This window comes from Hyperolius riggenbachi, chromosome 1 (genome assembly GCF_040937935.1).
Source record: "Hyperolius riggenbachi isolate aHypRig1 chromosome 1, aHypRig1.pri, whole genome shotgun sequence".
Lineage (NCBI taxonomy): Eukaryota > Metazoa > Chordata > Amphibia > Anura > Hyperoliidae > Hyperolius > Hyperolius riggenbachi.
In genome coordinates, this window is record NC_090646.1 from 615795423 (window position 1) to 615821173 (window position 25751).

The 25751-nt window shown below is 45.9% G+C and overlaps 1 protein-coding gene across 2 annotated transcripts in view; it reads left to right on the plus strand.

The window, feature by feature from the left end:
* The window catches only part of RICTOR (RPTOR independent companion of MTOR complex 2), a 196497-nt gene that overhangs the window by 134448 nt on the left and 36298 nt on the right, over window positions 1-25751 (plus strand). For both annotated transcript variants that reach the window (XM_068250448.1, XM_068250439.1), the window contains exons 19-26: window positions 3684-3730; window positions 3835-3970; window positions 12815-13014; window positions 14399-14525; window positions 16274-16438; window positions 19432-19508; window positions 19591-19669; window positions 20417-20526. In XM_068250448.1, the coding sequence (XP_068106549.1) occupies window positions 3684-3730; window positions 3835-3970; window positions 12815-13014; window positions 14399-14525; window positions 16274-16438; window positions 19432-19508; window positions 19591-19669; window positions 20417-20526 (941 nt within the window). The remainder of the gene's footprint in view (window positions 1-3683; window positions 3731-3834; window positions 3971-12814; window positions 13015-14398; window positions 14526-16273; window positions 16439-19431; window positions 19509-19590; window positions 19670-20416; window positions 20527-25751) is intronic.

The following is a 25751-nucleotide window of genomic DNA, read 5'->3' on the forward strand; positions in this document are numbered from 1 at the left end:
AGCATGAGAAGAGGGTTTATTTCCTACCCCTTCTTTTTGTAGGGTTGGGAAGGAAACTTTATCATTTGTGGACATGGGCCTCCGTGACAACAGTTATTTCATTAAAGGTTGGGAAAGTAGAACCTTAAAGTGTACCTGAGATGAGATGTTCTCTCCCCCCCCCTTCCCCCCGTTGGGCTCTGTCAGTCCTGTAAAGTCCACAACTTGGTTCAATTGCGGACTACTGCGCATGCACGTTCCCGGCAGAGCGCACCACCCGATGTGCTCCTATAGACTGCAGCGTTCTGCATATGTGCAGTCCAGCAACACTGTGACTTCGCTTGCGTAGAGTATTCCCAGCCATAGGAGTGCGATGGAGGAGGTGCGCAGCCCAGAACAGCACATGTACAGTGGTCCGCAATCCAACTGAATCACAGACTTCACAACGGAGGGGACTGGAAGGACACAAAGGGGGCTGAAGGAGGTCCCAGGTAGTTAAAAAAAAAAAAAATTTTCCTCAAGTTGTCTCTGATTTACTTTAAAGGAAACCTGAGATGGATAAATAAAAAAAACCACATACCTGGGGCTTCCTCCAGCCCCCTTCAGGCTAATCAGTCCCTCTCTGTCCTCCACTGCCACCTGGATCTTCCGCTATGGGTCCTTGTATTTCAGCCAATCAGGGCGTAGTGAGCATGTGCGGCCCTTCTCGGTATGTGCACCATTGCGCTCCCGGCGCCGAAAGCGTTCTGTGCCTGTGCAGTACCACTGCGAAGCTGCAGAACACTCCTTGCCACGGGAGTGTGACAGGGCCAGACTACGGCTGCACCGACTGCTAGAATTACCAGGACCCATTGCGAAAGATCCAGGTGGTGGAGGAGAACAGCCAGGGACCGATTAGCATGAAGGGGGCTGGAGGAAGCCCCAGGTATGTATCTTTTATTATTTTATCCATCTCGGGTACACTTAAAATAAGTGTGTGTGTGTGTGTGTATAGAGGTGTGTGTGTGTGTGTGTGTGTGTGTGTGTGTGTATATAGAGGTGTGTGTGTGTGTGTGTGTGTGTGTGTGTGTGTGTGTGTGTGTGTGTGTGTATATAGAGGTGTGTGTGTGTGTGTGTGTGTATAGAGGGGTGTGTGTGTGTGTGTGTGTGTGTGTGTGTGTGTGTATAGAGGTGTGTGTGTGTGTGTGTATATAGAGGTGTGTGTGTGTGTATAGAGGTGTTTGTGTGTGTCTGTGTGTGTGTGTGTGTGTATAGAGGTGTGTGTGTGTGTGTATATAGAGGTGTGTGTGTATAGAGGTGTGTGTGTGTGTGTGTGTGTGTGTATAGAGGTGTGTGTGTGTGTGTATAGAGGTGTGTGTGTGTGTGTGTATAGAGGTGTGTGTGTGTGTGTGTGTGTGTGTGTGTGTGTATAGAGGTGTGTGTGTGTGTGTATAGAGGTGTGTGTGTGTGTGTATAGAGGTGTGTGTGTGTATAGAGGTGTATGTGTGTGTGTGTGTGTATAGAGGTGTGTGTGTGTGTGTGTGTGTGTGTGTGTGTGTATAGAGGTGTGTGTGTGTGTGTGTATATAGAGGTGTGTGTGTGTGTGTGTATAGAGGTGTGTGTGTGTGTGTGTATAGAGGTGTGTGTGTGTGTGTGTATAGAGGTGTGTTTGTGTGTGTGTGTGTGTGTGTGTGTGTGTGTGTGTGTGTGTGTGTATAGAGGTGTGTGTGTGTGTGTGTGTGTGTGTATAGAGGTGTGTGTGTGTGTGTGTGTGTGTGTATAGAGGTGTGTGTGTGTGTGTGTATAGAGGTGTGTGTGTGTGTGTGTGTGTGTGTATAGAGGTGTATGTGTGTGTGTGTGTGTATAGAGGTGTGTGTGTGTGTATAGAGGTGTGTGTGTGTGTGTGTGTGTATAGAGGTGTGTGTGTGTGTGTGTGTGTGTGTGTGTGTGTGTGTGTGTGTGTGTGTGTGTGTGTGTGTGTGTGTGTGTGTGTGTGTGTGTATAGAGGTGTGTGTGTGTGTATAGAGGTGTGTGTGTGTGTGTGTATAGAGGTGTGTGTGTGTGTATAGAGGTGTGTGTGTGTGTGTGTGTGTGTGTGTGTGTGTGTGTGTGTGTATAGAGGTGCGTGTGTGTGTGTGTATAGAGGTGTGTGTGTGTATAGAGGTGTGTGTGTGTGTATATAGAGGTGTGTGTGTGTGTGTGTGTATAGAGGTGTTTGTGTGTGTCTGTGTGTGTGTGTGTGTGTGTGTATATAGAGGTGTGTGTGTGTGTGTGTATAGAGGTGTGTGTGTGTGTGTGTATAGAGGTGTGTGTGTGTATAGAGGTGTTTGTGTGTGTCTGTGTGTGTGTGTGTGTGTGTGTGTGTGTGTGTGTGTGTATAGAGGTGTTTGTGTGTGTGTGTGTGTGTGTGTATAGAGGTGTGTGTATAGAGGTGTGTGTGTGTGTGTGTGTGTGTGTGTGTGTGTGTATATAGAGGTGTGTGTGTGTGTGTATAGAGGTGTTTGTGTGTGTGTGTGTGTGTGTGTGTATAGAGGTGTGTGTGTGTATAGAGGTGTGTGTGCGTATAGAGGTGTGTGTGTGTGTGTGTGTATAGAGGTGTGTGTGTGTGTGTATAGAGGTGTGTGTGTGTGTGTGTGTGTGTGTGTGTGTGTGTGTATAGAGGTGTTTGTGTGTGTCTGTGTGTGTGTGTGTGTGTGTGTGTGTGTGTGTGTGTATATAGAGGTTTGTGTGTGTGTGTGTGTGTGTGTGTCTGTGTGTGTGTGTGTGTGTGTGTATAGAGGTGTGTGTGTGTGTGTGTGTGTGTGTGTGTGTATAGAGGTGTGTGTGTGTGTGTGTGTGTGTGTGTGTGTGTGTGTGTGTGTGTGTGTGTGTGTGTGTGTGTGTATAGAGGTGTTTGTGTGTGTCAGTGTGTGTGTGTGTGTCTGTGTGTGTGTGTGTGTGTGTGTATAGAGGTGTGTGTGTGTATAGAGGTGTGTGTGTGTATAGAGGTGTGTGTGTGTGTGTGTGTGTGTGTGTATATAGAGGTGTGTGTGTATAGAGGTGTCTGTGTGTGTGTGTGTATAGAGGTGTGTGTGTGTGTGTGTATAGAGGTGTGTGTGTGTGTGTGTGTGTATAGAGGTGTGTGTGTGTGTGTGTGTGTGTGTGTGTATATAGAGGTGTGTGTGTGTGTGTGTGTGTGTGTATAGAGGTGTGTGTGTGTATAGAGGTGTGTGTGTGTGTGTGTGTATAGAGGTGTTTGTGTGTGTCTGTGTGTGTGTGTGTGTGTGTGTGTGTGTGTGTGTATATAGAGGTGTGTGTGTGTGTGTGTGTGTGTATAGAGGTGTTTGTGTGTGTCTGTGTGTGTGTGTGTGTGTGTGTGTATAGAGGTGTGTGTGTGTATAGAGGTGTGTGTGTGTGTGTGTGTGTGTTTGTGTGTGTGTGTGTATAGAGGTGTGTGTGTGTGTGTATAGAGGTGTGTGTGTGTGTGTGTGTGTATAGAGGTGTGTGTGTGTGTGTGTGTGTGTGTGTGTGTATAGAGGTGTGTGTGTGTGTGTGTGTGTGTGTATAGAGGTGTGTGTGTGTGTGTATAGAGGTGTGTGTGTGTGTGTGTGTGTATAGAGGTGTGTGTGTGTGTGATATATATATATATATATATATATATATATATATATATATATATATATATATATATATTTATATAATTTGCTTTTGCGTCAGTGACCACAACTTCACTGTTTATTTTCCAGTGGCCAAATGTAAATCTGAAGAACTGTAAGGATGAGCAGCTGCACAGGTACAGACATCTAACATTGCCTCGCTCTGTGTGAACTGGTAATGACTTCTCCGTACTGAATAACCACAGGAAGCTGTAACTCACTTCATTTGTTCTGCCTGTAGGTTTGTTCGGCGGCTACTGTATTTTTACAAGCCTAGCAGCAAGCTCTATGCCAATCTGGATTTGGACTTCAGTAAAGCGAAGCAGCTGACAGTGGTGGGATGCCAGTTCACAGAGTTCCTGCTGGAGTCAGAGGAGGTGAGTCACACTCTGCTAAGAGACTTAGACGTAAGAACTAAACGTAGAGAACAGATGGCAATGCACATAAGTGTGAAAGGGCCCTCAGACCACACCTGCCTTTGTACTGCTCTAGTACCCGCATTCCCCTGCAGAGGGAGGGAGAGAAGCGGGGGCATATTTGCTGGCCATTGAGCCGCCTCTCATGCATGTGTGGGTGTGGTGATTGCGCGTAGCGTCCTCACATTGCTGTACCTGGGGACGTGTCCCCGTTTGCCCCCCATAGCTACGCCTCTGACCCTTACATACTGCTTTTACTGTGATGATCCTTGCCTATAATGCCTTGCTCACACAGCGCACAGCAGAACGTACGTCATACTGCAACACAGCAGTACCTCCCTAGCTCTCAGCTGAAGCTCTGACCCTACTGAATAGCTCTGAATGGAACAGTGCTTTGCTGCAGAGTTAAATGTGTGCAAATGTCTTAGTTCAGAACGTGTAAGTGAGAGCATTACATACTGTGGTCTCTGCAGTGTCTTAGGTTGTTGCTCATCACATACTAGACAAGTTGCGCTCAACCACATAGCTACATGTATAGTGTAGATGAGGCCTAAAGCTGCTAAGCATCATCTACCTGCTCTCTGCACAGCGCCAGTGCTCTGGCCTCTAATTGTAATTGGTGTTTTCCTTTAAATGCCTCGGGTGATTTATGTATTTAGATGACATCAAAGAGAGTGGTGAAGACCGCTCACCCCAGAAAGAGCAGTGCCAGACCAGGATAGCTGATCCTAGAAAATACTTGAAGACGAAAATGGTCCGCACAATGCTCCTAAGATCCTATATTTTATTTGTGGACGTATCCAAAGGTCAACACATATCACCAGCTGACATGTTTCGGACCTACTGGTCCTTATTCATAGCTAGAGTGCAAATAACACAAAAGGCCTCCTATATACCCTCCTTCGGTGGAGTGGGTGGCTCCCTAGACAATGTCCAGGGAAACACCCCTAGCCCCACACACAGGGAGGGATATGTACAATATAAAGTACAACACCTAAAGAGAAAAGTAAAATAAAACAACATACTAATTGTTCAAAGCTAGGTGTTGAATTAAAACGGGAGGCCTAGAGGCATAACGTACAAAATTCCAATCAAATCCCACACCAGTATATAAATGTAGAAAAAATATACATAATAAAACCTATAAAACTATATAGAAAATGTGATTTGTACAATTAAAACCATCAAGGAGCAGCATATGTAGAGGGAATATGCACTAGGTTAGAAGCGCCAGATCCCAGCGGGAGTTCATACCCTTTGGGAGTCTCGTGCCCATTCTGAAAATCCACAAAGCCTCCCGACTCTTGAGCCGTTTAGTTGTGTCCCCCCCTCTCCGTGCAGGAAAAATTCTCTCCAAGCCATGGAAGGAAAAAGAGGACATGTCACCTTGATGGACCTAGCGAAAATGCTTCGCCACATTGGAAACGTTGGAGCTAAGCCAAGCGGGACCGCAGTAATGTTCCCCTATCCTAGCACGTAACGGTCTCGTGGTGCATCCCACATACTGCAGGGCACAAGTCCCACAGGTAATGAGATACACCACGTTCGACGTCCCGCAATTAACGAATTGCCTAATGGGGAAACTGCGTCCGTTCGATGTTGACGTAGCAACTCGAGTTCGAGTGTGGACCCTGCAATAGTGACATGTTCTCACTCCACATCCGTATGAGCCCAACACATTCAGCCAGGTAGAAGACCTGGTTCGGGACTCATACAGACTAGGAGACAATGTTTGTGCCAAAGTGGGAGCACGCCTACTTGCAAAGCGTACCCCCTGTTGCAAAACACAACGTAGGTCCTCATCACCCTCCAATACTGGGAGATACTTCCTAACGATAGACACAATCTTGTCATATTCCTCACTGTATGTTGTAACAAAAGTGGGTTTTGAAACCCCTAAATTCGCATCCAAGTCACCCGTATTTCTAAGCAAAAGATCTCTGCTTTTAGAATTGGCCCTGACCTGCGCTCTGTTGATCATCCAATTGGGGTACCCCCTCTCTTTCAATCTGGTCCCTACCGTTACAAACTCCTCCCCAAGCCAAGACCCCCTCGAACAATTCCTGCGGGCCCTGGTGAACTCCCCCACCGGGACCCCCCGTATAGTGTGTTTAGGGTGACAGCTAGTAGCCCGAAGGGTGGTGTTCCCGCTACACGGCTTTCTGTAGGTCCTAGAGTGTATCCTCCCCTCATCGGAGTCTCCCACCAAAGTTACATCTAAATAATCTATAGAGCCCACCCCCCAATTGGAGGTGAACTGTAAATTAAAGATATTGGTGTTCAACTCTTTCATAAATGGGGGGATATCCTCAGGGTTACCCTTCCACACCAGGAGAAGGTCGTCAATGTACCTCCCGTACCACGCAACATCCCCCAGACGGCGGCTCCCACCCCCAAAGATGTGGCACTCCTCCCACCAACCCATATACAGGTTTGCTAGGGACGGAGAGAACTTGGCCCCCATGGAGGCGCCACACCTCTGGAGGTAGAAGCCACCATCAAACATGAAATAATTGCGGGACAGGAGGTACTTGACGGCCAGACAAATAAAGGTTCTTAAGTCTTCAGAGTACGCAGAGTATTTCTCAAGGTGATGCTCAATAGCTTGGATGGCCAGGTCATGGGGTATACATGAGTACAGGGCCTTAACATCAATTGTCACCCACACAAAATGATCGTTCCAAGAGAAGCCCTCCAGGCTTGCAAGTAAGTGCTTTGTATCTCTGATAAAGCCTGGAAGCCTCATCACAAGTGGTTGTAACAGAGAATCAATCCACTCGCTCAGGCGCTCCCCCAGAGAGCCAATGCCAGCCACAATGGGCCTACCCTCCGGGGGAGCGCCCGGCTTGTGGATTTTGGGAAGGTGGTGGAAAATTGGGGTAACAGGATGGGTCACCGCCAAGTAGTCAAAAAGTTTCTGATCCAAAACACCCAGATCTCGACCAAAAGACAGGAGTTCAAAAAGCTCCCTCTGGAAAGGTCTCATGGGGTCTCCCTTAAGTCTCTGATAAACTGTGGGGTCCCCCAATTGTCTTAGAGCCTCCATTTTGTAGCTCTAGCTATCGAGAACGACAACGGCCCCCCCTTTATCTGCATTTCGAACAACAATGTCAGAATTATTCTTAAGACTCTGGAGGGCCTGTCGCTCCCGATGCGACAAATTGGAGTTCCTAGAACCACGAGCACCCTCCAGCTCTACCAGTTCCCTCTCCACCAACTCCTGGAAGGTCTCTACATGGGGGGTCCTGCTAGCTAGAGGGTAGAAGTCTGGGTTCCGAGCACGGATTGGAATTTTGTACGTTATGCCTCTAGGCCTCCCGTTTTAATTCAACACCTAGCTTTGAACAATTAGTATGTTGTTTTATTTTACTTTTCTCTTTAGGTGTTGTACTTTATATTGTACATATCCCTCCCTGTGTGTGGGGCTAGGGGTGTTTCCCTGGACATTGTCTAGGGAGCCACCCACTCCACCGAAGGAGGGTATATAGGAGGCCTTTTGTGTTATTTGCACTCTAGCTATGAATAAGGACCAGTAGGTCCGAAACATGTCAGCTGGTGATATGTGTTGACCTTTGGTTACGTCCACAAATAAAATATAGGATCTTAGGAGCATTGTGCGGACCATTTTCGTCTTCAAGTATTTAGGTGACAGTTGTATTTTTAGATTGAAGTCTATTTTTTTCTAGAGCTGCGGTTGATTAGGTTATTTCAAGATGAATTGTGGCTGCTCTTCACAATCCCCGGCTTTGTCTATCCGCTTTGAGCTTACCCCATGTGATTTCATGTCATTCCAATGGCCACTGAAGCGGGCCTCTGTCACTGATAAAAGCTGCAGTTGGCCGCCGCTGTCACTGGGCATTAGTGTTACCTGCGGCTCAGCCACTTTCCATAGAAACCTTTCTCGGCTAGAGAGAGGAGTGAGTTATGTGTCCGTATAAAAAGCTTTATGCTGTAGATCAGGGGTAGGGAACCTATGGCTCGGGAGGCAGATGTGGCTCTTTTGATGGCTACAACTGGCTCACAGGGGTTGATTCACTCAGCTACACTGCTCAAGCAGCGCTGCTTACTGTGGCAGCGCAAGTACATTTTCAAAGTAGGCATGCTACTGCTGCAGCATTCACTACTAACCAGGGCTGTGGAGTCAGAGTCGAGGAGTCGGCGCAATTTTGGCTTGAGTTGGAGTTCGGAGTTAGTGGTTTCAGAAACTGAGGAGTCGGGAATCGGAGTCAGATTATTTTTGTATACAATCCACTGACCTGGTATTAGACTAAGGAGTTTGAGTCAGAGCAATTTTGGGTACCTGGAGTTGGAGTCGGTGGTTTCAGAAACTGAGGAGTTGAGTATTTCTGTACCGACTTCACAGCCCTGCTATTACTCGCTTTCCCCCAAAACGAACAGCTGCTCCAATTATCCCATTAAAGACCCTGTGAGGTCCACTGACTTTGTAGGATGATTTCTCCGCACTTTAATTGGCCCAAAAGGCTGCCTGTCACTTGACAGCAGCCTATTGGACCAAAGTGCAGGGATCTCGTCCTACAAACTTAATAAACATCCAAGTCAGCTAGCTAATTGTACAAGCTGTTAGTCAGTATTTCTCCTGTGTGGCTCTTGGGGAAACTGCTGATGTTGCTGAAACCCAAGAGAAGCTGAAGACGTGTCTGACACTTCCGCTGCCTGGTGGATTAACTGTATACACATCACCATAGCAACAGGGACGTGAGCCCTCTGCTGCGCATGCGCACTGTCCCAGTTTTAAACCTATTGTATGGCTCTCATGGAAATACATTTTAAAATATGTGGTGTTTATGGCTCTCTCAGCCAAAAAAGGTTCCTGACCCCTGCTGTAGAGGGTCAGATGCAGTTAATGGTGAGTAGAAAAAGAGGCAAACGAAGTACTGTTTCCATAAAAAACCCTTTATTTCCATCTGTGTATGGGATGCAGTGGGGATGACAGAAAGCAGATTGAGAGCTGTTTTGCAGGTAGTTCTGCTTCAGCAGAGGGTCTGATGCCCCCCATGGAGTTTATAGGACCCCTGTGACCCCTGGTGGAAGTGAGGAATGTACTGACCTGTGTGAGGACTTGTAACTTTACTACCAATCTATACACTTTTAACTGTTTGAATCAAGAGCCAAGTATAATGCCAAGTATTGTATTTGGTTTTCTGGGGTTTATTTGTTGTTGTTTTTTTACCTATGTTTATATTTACTATTAACTTGGCAGTAAAAAGCACACCTTAACTGAGAGGCATATGGTGGCTGCCATTTTTTGTTTCCTTTGAGGAATACCAGCTGTCCTGTTGATCTCTTTGGCAGCAGAAGTGTCCTGAAATAAGCATGCAGCTAGTCCAGTCAAACTTCAGTCAGAAACACCTGATCTGCTCCATGCTTGTTCAGGGTCTATAGCTAAAAGTATTAGAGGCAGAGAACCAGCAGGATAGCCAGGCAACTTGCATTGTTTAGAAGGAAATAAATATGGCAGCTTCCACATCCTGCTCCCTTTAGGTGCATTTTAACAGAGATATATAATCAGAATCAGAACTTATCTTTCTCCAAGCACGACTGGGTCGTGCCCAGAATTGGGCTTGGCACAAGCAGGACATAGAAACAGTAAATGACACACACCAGAGATAGCAATACATCAAAACAAATACAATACGGTAACAGTAATTACATAACAACCATTTTCCAAAGAAGAGTTCTGCAGTGCAGGCATGCTTAGAAAGACTATCCCAGCTAGTAAAGCAAGTGGCCTAAGGAGGGGCCGCTCTTCCTTTGGTGGTGGGGGATGGGAGTGAGTCCAGAGAGTTCAGTGATTTGACAGCTGAGGGGAAGAAGCTGTTCCTGTGCCTTGAGGTCCTGGTGTAGATGGCCCGATACCTCTGGCCTGAACGGAGACGACAGAAAAAGTGGGAGCCTGGGTGCGAAGGATCATTTGCGATCCGCAAGGCTCTGGAGCGCAGTCTAGTGTTGAAGAGTGGGTCCAGTGGGGGAAGTGGTTTTCCGATGATCCTTTCGGCTGATCTTATGACTCTCAGAAAAGTTGTGGGAGCCCTGCATGCCGTGGCAGCTAGTGCAGCGCCATCTTGCAGGTAGTTCTGCTTCAGCAGAGGGTCTGATGCCCCCCATGGAGTTTATAGGACCCTTGTAAATTAAATGGGTTGAGGATGTCAGACTCAATCGGCTTCTGAATGAGTCGACAAGCATTAGCTGACACTTGTACAACCCGTAGACTGCTACTTAAAGAGAGACTGAAGTGGGAAAAAAAATATGATATAGTGAATTGGTTGTGTACTATGAATAATTACTAGAAGATTGGCAGCAAAGAAAATATTCTCATACTTTTATTTTCAGGTATATAGTGTTTTTTCTAACATTGCATCATTCTATAATATGTGCAGATTACACAACACTCAGCATTCAAAATGAGTCTTTCAGAGCAGTCTGTGAAGCAATGACCTCTCCTCTAGCAGAGGAAAAGTAAACAGTCCACTTACAGTTGAGATAATAAAAGTCAGATAACAGCCCTCTCCACGGCTTAACTTAGTCGGGGAGCTTAATGGCTTGTTTGCATAGAGATAACAACTGGAGTTTCTCAACTCTTCCTGTACTGGAAACAATTAGACTGATGTATCTGATCTTAATGTTTTATTTCTTAGCTGTACTACACATACAAATCATAATATCATAATTTTTTTTTCGCTTCAGTGTCTCTTTAAAATGAACAATCATTTCAGGTGACTAAAGTCCTCTCTGTGTACATAGCTTCAGACTCTGTTGCCCTGAGTGTATCCCAGATGCTAGTAGTGGCACTCTCATTAAATGGCATGATCACCAGCAAAGCTTCAAGAGCCAAAAACAAAAAGGTCTTTACGCTTAAGCAAGTCACTTTCTCTTGCTTGTCCCCCTTCTATTTGTAGCCTCACCAATTCTGTATGCAGCAGCAACCCCCTCACATGCTATCTGCAGCCTCTATGTACAGCAACTCCCTCTTCCATAGACAGCCCCAATCCTCATCTGTGGGTAGGAATTCCTCTCTTTTATAGGTATACCCCAATTTGCAGCCTATTATTTCCACATTAGAATTGTATGAAACTCTGCATTTCTTCTACCAGAATAAAACAACACTGGTAGAAGGACAGCATTAAAACAGTTCAAACACAGCTCTTTCTTCTTCAGTGGGAAGCTTTTCTCTATTGCTGAACTTGAGGAAGTGACTACAATAGTAGCTGATAAGAAAACAAACAAGATAATATAAACACCGCTAGCAGTGTCTTAGTTGAATTCAAGCCAAAAGGGTACACAGGATAAAACCCATTCTGGATACACTGTAATATATAAAAACAGCAGCTGCGCAATACATTACAATGGCAGCTTTCAGTGCAGATAAACTTTACTTTAGGAACTTGTCATTTGTAAATGGACAATATTACTTGTGCACAAAAAGCAAATGTGATAACTGTATGGGTAATAAAAAGCAAGAATACATTTTGATGGAATGTAATGTCAGAGTTTAATCCCTCTTTAAAGAGCATCGTCCGTATACAATACACATTCAATTGATTGTCTTCTAATAAAAAGTTATATCCACCTGCCCGGTCTTTTTATCTTCCAAATCCCTCCTGGAGCCCGTGTCGCTGACTTCGGACACGTAGTCCCACCCCCTTCCAGAAAAGGGGCTCTGTGCTTTCTGTAGAAATAAAGAAAGCACCAAGGCCTTTTTGTGCACCAAGACCCAGCAGGTAGTTATACTTTTATATGAAAAGATGGTTGAATGTGTAATTTACACTGAAGGTGCTCTTTGAATTAATTGCACCCCAACTACCACCAGGCAGCAGTTCCCCCTATTCTGTGGTCTTTGTAGAAACCTGTCTGAGCATGAGCCACAGTATCGGGGCACAGATCGGGTGTTCCCTAATAGAGGTTTCCAAAGTCAGTTTTTGGTGCTGCTCAGTACTCCAAGCTGGGGATCCACGACCTATTCACTTTGAAGGAAGACTTGAGATTCTGATTCACATAATAATATTTCTCTTCCGTTTCCAAATGATCTACATTCATGGTGGGGAACGTAGGGTCAACTAGTTTTGCCGGTCAGGATCAAGCTTAATTCTATGGTACAGGTGCTGACTCCATGGAGATGGAGCCGCAGCAATGCAAGTGTACAATGTGCTCACATGAGATGATCAGGCACTCTGGGTGGCAGCACACACACTCCATTCTCAACAGAGACAACCCCAAATGGTCACTTTGGCTGTGTTCCCCCTAACATTTGTGAGGCTAAAGGGTCTGGTTCATCTTAATGTACCTGGGAAGCAGCACAAAAAAAAGTTGGCAACTTGCCTAAGAGGGAAGTTTTTGGATCCCATAAGCCTTCCCATCCTCGCTCCATCCTGTAGTTCCAGCACTAGGCCCTGGTGAAGTTCTTCGACCAGCTTGATCAAATACCCCTTCGGGAGGACTCAGGCAGTCTTCGGAAGTACTTGTGTCCTTCCCCAGACAAGGGGATCCATACTGGACATGCACAAGTCTTGTGCATGTGCAGTACGGATGCACCCGCCTCTGGAAGTACTCAAGGAAATGAGTACTTACGAAGATTGCCGAGGAGCCCCAAAAGTACGTAACTTAACTGGGGAACAGCAGTGGACCAAGGGTAGAGGGAGAGGGCTGGGAAGGCTCTATGGGATCCAGAGCCTTTCCTCTTCATATCAAACACACCCGCTCCCTGTGGAAAATTAAGCTGCACTTATTTATGGTTTGTTTAACACTGATAGACAAGCGCTCCACATTAAACTTACCTGTTGCTTGCAGGATGGCGGGGGCTACCTGGAAGAGCTGGTGAAGGACATCGTTCTGTGGTTGTCCAACACATCGGGAATGAAGCAAGAGCGCAGCCTACAGAACAACGGCTTACTGAACACACTCTGCCAGTACTACTTCCTCTTCATCGGTACTCTCTCCTGCCACCCCCATGGGGTCAAAATGCTGGAGAAGTGCAACGTGTTTCAGTGGTAAGACACTCTTCTCTTCTGAGCGCTCTTTGCATTGTAAGAAGAGGAAGTATCCATGGAACTTTAATTACCAGCTAGCACAGTGGATGACACTGCATGTTGAAATGCAGGACTCACAGCGAGAGTTTGCTTCAAGGACTACTGTAGGGGGGAAAAGAGTTGAACTCGCCTGGGGCTTCTAATGGTCCCCCGCAGACCTCCTGTGCCTGCGCAGCCACTCACCGATACTCCGGTCCCCCCCTTCGTTCACTTCCAGAATTTGCAACTTTAAAGTTGGAAAACCACTGCGCCTGCGCGGCCGCGCCCTCGCTCCCGTTGACTTCACCAGGAATGTATTGAGCAGGCCCAGTACTGTCTGCACCTGCGCAGTACGCCCCTAGTGACGTCAGCAGGAGCAAGGACACGGTCATGCAGGTGCAGTGTTTTTCCGACTTTAAAGCCAGAATTTTCAGAAGTGAACTGGTGGAGGGGACTTTGTGGGCATAGGACCTCTGCGGGGGGACCATTAGAACAGTTGGTGTTTGCTGAACAACATGGAGCGCATACCATGTAATTGCTGGCAAAAGCATTGGCACTTAGGTGAAAAGCGGGAACGAATGAGCGGGAATCATGGAGGTGAAGCGGAAGAGGTCCCGGCCGGCAGCGGGGTCGTGTACATCGGGGAAGTCTCTGGATTCTCCATGTCCCTTTCATTTCAGGTTTCCTTTAAGAAACTTTTCATTCATTAGCCATTAATTCTAATGTGTGCCTTACCCTGATACACATTTATGTTTGCCTGTGTTGCCAGGAAATGACAGCCACTCCGAGAAGCAGAAGAGGCACCAGGGGTGTAACTAGAGGAGAGCAGCCTTTGTGACTGCAGGGGGTCCCAGAGCTGTAAGGAGGCCCCAACTACTATATTGGGCCCAGACAGGCATGTTTTTATCATATACTACAGTTCACTAATGCTTAGTAGAAGATGTAACCTATAAAGTCCCCTTATCCAAACTGCTCCCATAGTATCTATATAAGTGTGCTCCTTATAGGAGAGGGTGCTCTCAGGGACTTTGGCCGTTTTGCCAGTCCTCTCTTCCACACAGGCCTGTTTTTCAGCTATTGCTTTACTTGTATTCAGGATGACATTTTTCAAATCAGAGCAAGAAGTCAATACTTTTACTTTGGATACAGGCAATTTACAGCAGCTGATGGATCGGGAAACAATCGTCTGTTTTATTCGCCTCTCATCAGCTCCATATAATATGGCCAGAAGGCTTCATGAATGAAAATCATACTCCTGGATTCCTTGCTGTGTGTAGACAGCGTGTTATCTGATCAGTCTTGCCTCAGCTGATACAACACACTTCTTCCAGCAATGTAGAAATCATTTCATTTCTTTTTATTGCAGTCTCTTAAACCTTTGCTCGCTGAAGAACCAAGACCACTTATTGAAGCTGGCGGTCTCCAGCCTGGATTACAGCCGAGACGGCCTGGCCAGAGTCATCCTTTCCAAAACCCTAACCGCATCTCCTGATGTAAGTCTGATCTTCTGCCATTTATCTCACTTTTTGTGCCGTCTGAAGTGGAGCAGGAAGGAAATGAGTTATAAGAAGGCCTTTCATGATTTATTCCTTCCTCTTTTGTGCTTTTGTGTTTACTTTCAAGAAGTGCAGCATTGCTCTGCATTTTCATAGAACATATTTTAGGGACTTTGCACACTGTTTGCACATAAAGCCTTAAAGTAAACCTGCCACAGTATAAAACCTTTCTAATGTACTTGACTGTGAAACCCCACCAACCCCCCTCCCCATCCCCTTTATGTACAGTGCCAAGCACACAAATAACTGTGCTGTGTTTCTTTTTTTTTCTTTCTCTGCCTGAAAAAGTTAAACATCAGGTGTGCAAGTGACAGTTTCTGCCCGGGTTGGGAACAACATCAGACTATAGAATAACCCTCACTGATAAGTAATTACAGCTATAAAACACTTTCCTCACAGCAAATGGCTTATGAGAGACTCTGCTAAATACATAGAGAACCCTAACAGATCAACGACATGGAGTAAACCTCAATATTTAAAATGTAACATTTATTCAATGTCGATAGACTGGGATACTGAACATTAACCTCCTTAGCGTTCTGTACGAGCTGAGCTCATCCAGTAACGCCGCAGGGCACCGCTCAGGCCCTGGTGGGCTGATTTGAATACATTTTTTTGAAACACGCAGCGTGCACTTTGCTAGCTGCGTTTTTCTCCGATCGCTGCCGATCCGCCGCTACTCGACGCGTAACAGGCCCCCCCCCCCAAGACCCCGTGCGCAGCCTGGCCAATCAGTGCCGAGCAGCGCTGAGGGGTGGATCGGGACTCCCTGTGACGTCACGGCATCAATGACGTCATTCCGTTTGTCGCCATGCCGACGGGGGAAGCCCTGAAGGAAATCCTGTTCAGAACGAGATTTCCTGATGGGCATGATTGCTGGCGGTGATCGGAAGGGTGGGATTCAGCAGGGGGGGGGGGGGGGGGGGTGTATCATGTAGCTAGCGCTAGGCTAGCTACATGATTAAAAAAAAAAAAATTAGGTTAAAAAAAAAAACACCCTCCGCCGTGGGAAAACAGGACGCCCGGGAGGTTAAAGCACACCTGAAATTGGTTGTAGAATTTAGAACCACAAGTAGACGCAGAACATTTATATCAGGCTTTTCTCCTGGCGGACTCAAAGCGCCAGAGCTGCAGCCACTAGGACACACTCTAGGCAGGATCAGTGTTGGGGAGTCTTGCCCAAGGTCTCCTACTGAATAGATGCCGGCTTACTGAACACGAAGAGCCGAGATTCAAACCCAGGTCTCCTGTGTCAGAGGCAGAGCCCTTCACCTTTACACTTATTCAGCCACAAGAAGTGGTGTGTAAGCTCTGTTATGGACACTGTTTCTGCTTGGTCCCCCGCATCAAAAACACTTCCTATATTGATATATTGCTTTGTATTGAATATAGCCCTGCTCTGCAGTAATGTTTATCCCCCCCCCCCCTCCCGCATTCTGAGAGACCAGGTATATTTTGTACTGGCTTTGGAACTCTCAGTAACCAAACATTCTGCAGAGATCACCTGGCAGAACCAAAGATTTTGCCACCAGTGACAAATTTTGGAATGTAAATCAGGGAGAGGAAAGATTTTACAATGGGCAAACACTGACTGAATAATTTATAAATGAATATTGTAAAAAAAAATTATTGACTGCATTATTTTCAGTACAGTTCCTATGTAAGACCCTTGTGTTTCTGTGCAGAGCTGTCGCTTGTATGCTACAAAACACCTGCGGGTTCTTCTGAGAGCCAACGTGGAGTTCTTCAGCAACTGGGGGATTGAATTACTGGTGACACAGCTACACGACAAAAGCAAAAATATCTCCACCGAAGCCTTAGATATCCTGGATGAGGCCTGTGAAGATAAGGTGACTGAATTGTGTCCTCAGAACTGGTATTTTCTTATATGTACATAGCACAAATATGGAAGTATTTATTATCATTGATTTATACAGCGTCAGTGCCTTCCGTTGTGTTGTAGAAAGTAAGATACAAACATGAATGCATAATACAAAGGTTATAAACAGTGTGCCGAATACTAATACGGTTGTCTTACAAAACCTGAAGCTGTTACATCAGGCATGTACAAAGTCTGGCCCAGGGGCCAAATGTGGCACCCAAAGCTTTCTACATTTGTTAATTCCTTGCTGCCTGCATGCTGTAGCTGCAGTGCTACATGCATGGGCCACCTTTCGTTGCTGCTCTGCCTCCATCTTTGCTTACCTGTAGGTTATCAGCCACCACTGTAGCAGTAGCAGCCACTACCATGCCAGCAGCACTAACAGCCACTGATTAGCAGCTGCCACTATGCCAGCAGCACTAACAGCCACTGATTAGCAGCTGCCACTATGCCAGCAGCACTAACAGCCACTGATTAGCAGCTGCCACTATGCCAGCAGCACTAACAGCCACTGATTAGCAGCTGCCACTATGCCAGCAGCACTAACAGCCACTGATTAGCAGCTGCCACTATGCCAGCAGCACTAACAGCCACTGATTAGCAGCTGCCACTATGCCAGCAGCACTAACAGCCACTGATTAGCAGCTGCCACTGTGCCAGCAGCAGTAACAGCCACTGATTAGCAGCCGCCACTATGTCAGCAGCAGTAGCAGCCACTGATTAGCAGCTGCCACTATGCCAGCAGCACTAACAGCCACTGATTAGCAGCTGCCACTATGCCAGCAGCAGTAACAGCCACTGATTAGCAGCTGCCACTACGCCAGCAGCAGTAACAACCACTGATTAGCAGCCGCCACTGTGCCAGCAGCAGTAACAGCCACTGATTAGCAGCCGCCACTGTGCCAGCAGCAGTAACAGCCACTGATTAGCAGCTGCCACTGTGCCAGCAGCAGTAACAGCCACTGATTAGCAGCTGCCTCTACGCCAGCACCAGTAACAGCCACTGATTAGCAGCCGCCACTGTGCCAGCAGCAGTAACAGCCACTGATTAGCAGTTGCCCCTATGCCAGCAGCACTAACAGCCACTGATCAGCAGCTGCCATTGTGCCTGCAGCAGTAACAGCCACTGATTAGCAGCTGTGACTATGCCAGCAGAAGTAGCAGCCACTGATTAGCAGCTGTCACTGTGCCAGCAGAAGTAAAAGCCACTGATTAGCAGCTGTCACTGTGCCAGCAGCAGTAACAGCCACTGATTAGTAGCTGCCACTGTGCCAGCAGCAAAAATAGCCAATGATTAGCAGCTGCTGCTGTGTCTGCAGCAGTAAAAGCCACTGATTAGCAGCTGCCACTATGCTAGCCACAATAACAACCATTGATTAGCAGCCGCCACTGTGCCAGTATTAGTAACAGCCACTGATTAGCAGCCGCCACTGTGCCTGCAGCAGTAACAGCTGCTGATTAGCAGCCGCCACTGTGCCAGCAGCAGTAATAGCCACTGATTAGCAGCCGCCACTGTGCCTGCAGCAGTAACAGCCACTGATTAGCAGCCACTGCTATGCCAGCAACAGTAACAGCCACTGATTAGCAGCCGCCAGTATACCAGTAGCAGTAACAGCCAATGATTAGCAGCCGCCACTGTGCCAGCAGCAGTAACAGCCACTGATTAGCAACCGCCAGTATATCAGTAGCAGTAACAGCCAATGATTAGCAGCCGCCACTGTGCCAGCAGCAGTAACAGCCAATGATTAGCAGCCGCCACTGTGCCAGCAGCAGTAACAGCCACTGATTATCAGCCACTGCTATGCCAGCAACAGTAACAGCCACTGATTAGCAGCCGCCAGTATACTAGTAGCAGTAGCAGCCAATGATTAGCAGCTGCCACTGTGCCATCAGCAGTAACAGCCACTGATTAGCAGCCACTGCTATGCCAGCAACAGTAACAGCCACTGATTAGCAGCCACTGCTATGCCAGCAGCAGTAACAGCCACTGATTTGCAGCCGCCAGTATGCCAGCAGCAGTAACCGCTACTGATTAACAGCTGCCACGCTAATCCGTGGCAACTAGGAGCTTCTCAGATCCATTCAGGGAAGCAGAATCAGTATTGTATAATATTGACTTAAACCACCAGGAATTTTTAAATACTTGCACATGTATTTTAAGGGCCAATTAATTTTTATGTTTTACTCTAAATTCCTACAATTTAAAGTGACCCTCAAGCCAAAAAAAAAAAACGTGCTCTTGGGGGCAATCCCCTTGGGAGGGGGAAGCTTCTGAATCCTAAAGAAGCTTAACCCTCATCGTCTGCAGGCCTGTTCCAGTGCTGGAACCCAAAAAAATCTGCTTGTTGGACTAGCACTGTCCTGCTTGACTTTGTTCAGAAAAAGCAGGGCTGGATAGGGTCCAGTTGGGAGCTGTCTGCACAGTAGCACGGACCCGATCAGGCTCAGCTATTTCTGCTGCAGCCCAAGCCCAACTCCAATAACTTTAAAGGACACCTAAACTAAGAGGGATATGGAGACTGACATATTTATTTCCTTTTAAACAATACTAGTTGCCTGGCTGTCCTACTAATCTTCTTGGCTGCAGTAGTGTCTGAATCACGCACCTGCAACAAGCCTGCAACTAATCCAGTGAGACTTCCGTCAGAGCACCTGATCTGCTGCATGCTTGTTCAGGGTCTATGGCTAAAAGCATTAGAAGCAGAGGATCAGCAGGATAGCCAGGCATTTTGCATTGTTTAAAAATTCATGTCAGCCTCTATACCCCTCTCACTTCAGATTCCCTTTAAGTACTTATTTATTTTTCAAAAAGGTTTATGCATAGGTTTTATTTTTTTAAGGTACGGTGCCAGAAAGTGATTGGCTGTTATGGCCATTACCTCCTCCACCCTTCTCTCTAGTTCATGCTGCTGGGAGACTCCAGAGGTCTTTGTTTCGCTCACATTCTCTTCCCTTCCTCAGGCTAATCTCCACGCTCTCATCCAGATGAAACCTGCTCTCTCGCACCTTGGAGATAAGGGACTGCTCCTGCTTCTGAGGTAAGCCTGACCTCTCCCCTACTACAACACCACAAGAGGTCCCGTCTCAGTGTCTTCTGCTAATACCACCATTCCTTTCCAGGTTCCTTTCTATTCCCAAGGGCTTTACCTACTTGAATGAGAGGGGATATGTCACCAAGCAGCTGGATAAATGGCACAAGGTACCTCAATGTTTGAAGCTATGTTATGGCATACCTCAATGAATGTGTCATTGAGCAGAGACAATGAAACAGTAAAGACTTAAAGAGAAACTCCAACCTAGAATTGAACTTTATCCCAATCAGTAGCTGATACCCCCTTTTACATGAGAAATATAATGATTTTCACAAACAGACCATCAGGGGGCGCTCTATGACTGATTTTGTGCTGAAACCCCTCCCACAAGAAGCTCTGAGTACCGCGGTACTCTGGGCAAACTGCCACAATGTAACAATGTTCACAGACAGGAATTAGCTGTTTACAGCTGTCTCTAACAGCCAAAACAGCTAAGAGCAGCTACATAACCTGCCCACAGTAAAAATGTCACCATGTAATAAATGTCAGAATGTAAATCGGGGAGAGGAAAGATTTTACAATGAGCAAACACTGACTAAATCATTTATACATAATTATGGTAAAAAATGTAGCACTTTTTTTACTACATTATTTTCACTGGAGTTCCTCTTTAAGTAGATTTTAATGTAAAATAAAACCGGGGATATCTAAAAAAAAAAAAAAAAAAAAAAAAAAAAAGTGTTTTTATGAGGAGGATAGATACTATTCTCATCCGTTTATTTTCATCTCAGTTGTCCTTTAAACCATGCCAGTATGTTTTAGCAGTAAAGCTATGAGCACGGATAGTCATACTGGGCGATGCTGTGAGAGTCCTGAGGACCAATATGGACGCTCTCTTGTCTGTCTTTATTTAGGAATACAACCTGAAATACGTGGATCTCGTAGAAGAGCAGCTGAATGAGGCTTTAACCACCTACCGTAAGCCTGTCGATGGTGACAACTATGTCCGGCGCAGTAACCAGAGGTAAACGCTTATACAAGCGAGACTGAACAAATCAGATGGTAAATGTATTGCCAGGGTAACTCCTTCAGTACATTACAATGTGATAATGTTTACTGTTCAGTATTACAAAGGTGAAAGCAGTAACTATACACTTAATAGGCTACTCAGCAATACAGCTTACTGTATTATAGAACCAAACTACTTTCATTTGCATTGAGTTCTGGGTAATATGCAGACGGAGTTCTAGAAATATTTCACAAGCTGTCCGATGTGTAATGACTAGGGATGGTCAGTGAGATGCAAATAATTTCGAGTTGATGCGGCATTATGCACATTTTGTATGCAAATGTATGCTGCTTGAACATGAGCCAATCAAATCCTGCTGAGGCAAAATTCGATTGGTCCATTTTCAAGCGGTATAAATTTGCATACAAAATTAGCATAATACTGCGTCAGCTAGAAATTATTTGCATCTCATGGACCATCCCTATGAATGACTAGAAAACGTTTAGGAATACGGAGTGTTTTTTAATGTATACTCACATAATTTTTTTTTTTTTTTGTGAAAGGAGCTCGGTGTGTGTCTCTGTAGTAGTCCAGATCTTAGAGACATTTTACAAACCGAGTATTCTTATTGTATTATTGATGTATATTTAGAGCTAACCTCTTCCGCAGCACTTTTACATAGTGTATACAGTCATGCTGCTAATAGGAGCTCACAATCTGATCCCTTTTATAGTTAGTCATTGTGTTCCTAATGCAGTTCAAGGCCAATTTTTTTTTTGGGGGGGGGAACCAATCAACCTAACTGTTTTTGGGATGTGCGAGCAAACCGGAGAACCACATAAACACAGGGAAAACAAACCCTACTCAGTATCTTGGCACAGATTTGAAGCAAGAGCCCTAGCACTGCAGGGCGAGAATGCCCTCCACTACTCACTGTGCTGCCCTAGTTCTATATTTAAAATAGACCTATAGGGGAAAAAGTGCCCCCAGGGGGTACTTACCATGGGAGGGGGAAGCCTCTGGATCCTAATGAGGCTTCCCCGTCTCCCTCCCAGGGCCGGATTTGTACTCTTCACCGCCCAAGGCCACTGTCACCAGGCACCCCCCTTCAGTATAGGTAGCGAGATGACCCCCTTTCCTCTAATATAGGTAGACTGATGACCCCTCCCCCCTTCCCTCCAGTATAGGTAGCCAGATAACTCCTTTAATCCCTCCTTTGTCCACTCCCCCTCTCAGTATAGGTAGCCAGCTCACCTTCACACCGCAGCAGCCATCAGTGTCACTCATTTCTCCACACATCTCCAGTGCAGAAGCTTCCTCTTTCTTTCCATCTCCAGTGCTGCCCAAGTCCATAGCCACCAGCCACAATGCAAACATGCACAGAGAGCAAGGTGGCTGCTGCACAGGCAGCTAGCAGCAGAGTACCGCAGTCAGGCGTTCGCCTGATCTCCCTGCATTGCAGTATTTGCACGCTTGCTTGCAAATGCTGCACCATTTTAGCCTGCTGCTTTGGTGTCCTTGCTCCTGTGGTGCCCTAGATGGTGCCCTAGGCCATGGCCTAGGCGGCCTTGCCCTAAATCCGGCCCTGAGTCCCTCCGCTAGTCCGGTCCAGCACTGGCAGCCCTGAACGCAGAGATACAATAATATAGTATAGCCTATATTAGCCTAATACATAGCCTGCCTTGCACATGTACACTATCAGCTCTCTGCTCGGGCTCCAGTGGAAATAGCCGAGCCCAATCGGGTCCGCTCTACTGCACTGGTGCAAATCGTCTTGCGCCTGCGCGGTAGAACAGACCCGATTGGACTTGGCTATTTCCGCCCGAACGGAGAACCTCTAGTGCGCCTATGCGAGGCACCTGAAAAGCAGGTCTCCTGGGTGTCCCAGCACTGGAGCCCCTCTGCTGGGGGGGAAAGGGAAGCCTCCTTTTAGGATCCAGAGTCTTCCCCTTCCAAAGGTAGATTTTCACTCGGAGCAGGAAAATATGGCGCACAGCTCCACCAGAACATTATGGTGCCGCCGTTCAATGCAATGTAAAACACTGATTAGCGTTTTGTGATTGTAATATTGTTATAGCGCAGCGGTAAAGTACTGAACTTGGGTAATATTTTGTGCAGGTTCCAATCTAGTCAATGCACTTTTTTTTATTATTTTAATTTGATACATGCGCTGCTATCTGAGAATTAATAAAATATTAGTTTACAAAATACTTTTTACAAAGTCAATTGTGTTTTTAATATCCCAGCTGCATAACATATGCAAAGGAAGTGGGAACACAGAATAAAGATGCGTTTGCAGCCAGTTATTCCTTGTATCCTTTTTAACCTGGCATACGTTATTCAGCTGGGATATTAAAACACAATGTTTGCTTCATAAAAAAGTATATTTAAACTAATCTTTTATCAATGCACAAATAGCAGCAGTATCTCTATCAATAAAAAAAAAAAGTAACATTCACAGATTCGAACCTGCAAAAATGTCTTCAAAAACCAGTGCTTTACCACTGGGCTATTGCTCCTTCTTTCAAACCTATCTTAAAGATAACCTTAAAGAGAACCAGAGATGAAGCACCCTCTTGTATTTTACCTTATAAATCAGTGGGAACATGACAGTAAACACCTAATCTGCCCTTTGTTTCATTGTTCTCTGTGTAATCTGACTGTTATCACCTCTGATAAGAATCCCCGACTGAGAAGTCAGGCTGCTCCGTCTAGCTTTGCTACAGAAAGATTATAGCTAAAGCAGCCCATACACTCAGCCGATTTTCTGGCCGACCGATCGATCCCGATCGATCGATCAATCGATTGCAAATCGGTTGGCCAATCGACCGATCGACGGCCGATTTCGATCAATTTCGATGGATTTCCATCGAACTTGCAGGGTGGAAAATTTAGGTCGATCTGATGAGATTGCTTATCAGTTTGCATTGGCCTTAATGGAAATCTGATGGCAAAAAAATGCCATCAGATCGAATTTCAATTGATTTCAAACTGAAATCTATTGGAATTCTATCCTGGTAAAAAAATGTTCTAAAAACGCATCAGATAGATCATCAGATGCATTTCTTATCTATCTGCTGCCAATCTGACGAGTGTATGGGCACCTTTAGTCTGACTTCTGTGGTGTTATTTCAAGCCCAAGCCTGCCCCCTTGTGGCTGTGCTATAATGACTCAGCAATAATCATTCCTAGCAAAGCCAGATTTAATTGCTTAGTCTGAGATTCTTGTGACTGCTGATAACAGACACTTTTATCAGTGAGGATGAAACAAAGAGCATGGTAAGTGTTTTCTCTAATGTTCTTACTGATATACATGGTAAAATACACAAGGGTGCTTCGTCTCTGGTTCCCTTTAAGTCAAAAAAAAAAAAATGAGATGAACTCACCTGGGGCTTCCCTCAGCCCCCTGCAGCCGATCGGTGCCCTCGCAGCTCCGCTCCGATGTCCCAGGACCCGCCGGCGAGCACTTCCGGTTTGGCCGTCACCGGCCGACAGGCATGGGAACGTGAGTGATTGTTCGCGTTCCCAGCCTGTATATCGCCCCCTATGCTGCTATTGCGGGCAGGAGGTCGCAATAGCAGCATAGGGGGCGATATACAGGCTGGGAACGCGAACAATCACTCGCGTTCCCATGCCTGTCGGCCGGTGACGGCGAAACCGGAAGTGCTCGCCGGCGGGTCCTGGGACATCGGAGCGGAGCTGCGAGGGCACCGATCGTCTGCAGGGGGCTGAGGGAAGCCTCAGGTGAGTTAATCTTGTTTTTTTTAGTGACTTTAGGTTCACTTTAAAGGGAAAATGAAGTAAGAGGTATACGGAGCCTGCCATATTTATTTCCTTTTAACCCATTCGCGTTCCGTCGTTTTCACTTGAGCAATGTTCACCTCCCATTGATTAGCCTATAACTTTATCACTACTTATCACAATGAACTGATCTATATCTTTTTCCGCCACCAATTAGGCTTTCTTTGGGGGGTACATTTTGCTAAGAGCCACTTTACTGTAAATGCATTTTAACAGGAAGAATAAGAAAAAAACAGAAAAAATTCATTATTTCTCAGTTTTCAGCCATTATAGTTTTCAAATAATACATGCCTCCATAATTAAAACTCATGTACTGTATTTGCCCATATGTCCCGGTTATTACACCGTTAAAATTATGTCCCTATCACAATGTATGGCAACAATATTTTATTTGGAAATAAAGGCGCATTTTTTCCGTTTTGCATCTATCACTATTTACAAGTTTAAAATAAAAAAAAAAAAAAAAAAAAAAAATATTTCATCTTTACGTTGATATTTAAAAAGTTTAGACCCTTAGGTAAATATTTACATGTTTTTTTTTTTATTATTGTAATGTTTTGTTTTGTTTTTTATATTAAACATTTGGGTATTTTTGGGAGGCTGGGATGTAAACAATAGTAGTTGCGCTCCATGAATAGGAAGCACGGTGTGAAGCGGCAATATGGCCGCGACGGACGCGTCATTCATTCTGGGACCTAATGTGGCGTCACTCACTGTGCGACTCCATCCAATGCCGGCCGCTTGTGAACGTGCAATACCGCCTAGCAAACCGGCCGCCCCCCACATCACAGGTGAGTGGGGATTTACTTTCACTACTACTGTCCACAGGATTGGTCAATGTTAAAATTGATGGGTGGAGCACCCAGGTGGCAACTTAGTGAGGGGGCGGAACACATACTATAAGACCCTGCTTGTTACAACATGGGGTGTTCGGTCTCGAGAAAGCCCTGATTTGGGGGCGAAACGGCCGTCGACTATACCTCCGCACCTCCATGCTGCTGCAGTGACTGGATAAGTACCACTGGTTTTCTTTTCACATGCAATTTTTTATGCCATTGCTATGCCTTGTCATTTTTAAATGAAGATAATTAAAGGTTGCTTTTTACACTGGATGAGCTGCTCCTGGAATTGCTTTTTTCTCCTTGCATTATAGTTTTATAATGTAAATGTGTCTTGAGTTTTATTTTTTTTACTTTTAGTTGTAGTTTTACTTTTTGGCCACAAGATGACGGCCATGAGTTTGTTTACATGACGTCACTCTAAGCGTAACATACTCTTAGAGAGACGCATGGGGGAGGCAACAGCCGGAAAAAGCGCAGCTTCCGAGAGAAGCTGTCGCTTTTCAGCGGGGGAGAGGAATCAGTGATCGGGCACCACAGCCCGATTCACTGATTGCCTGGCTAACGAACAGCAAGCCGGGAGCGCGCGGTAGCGCGCAT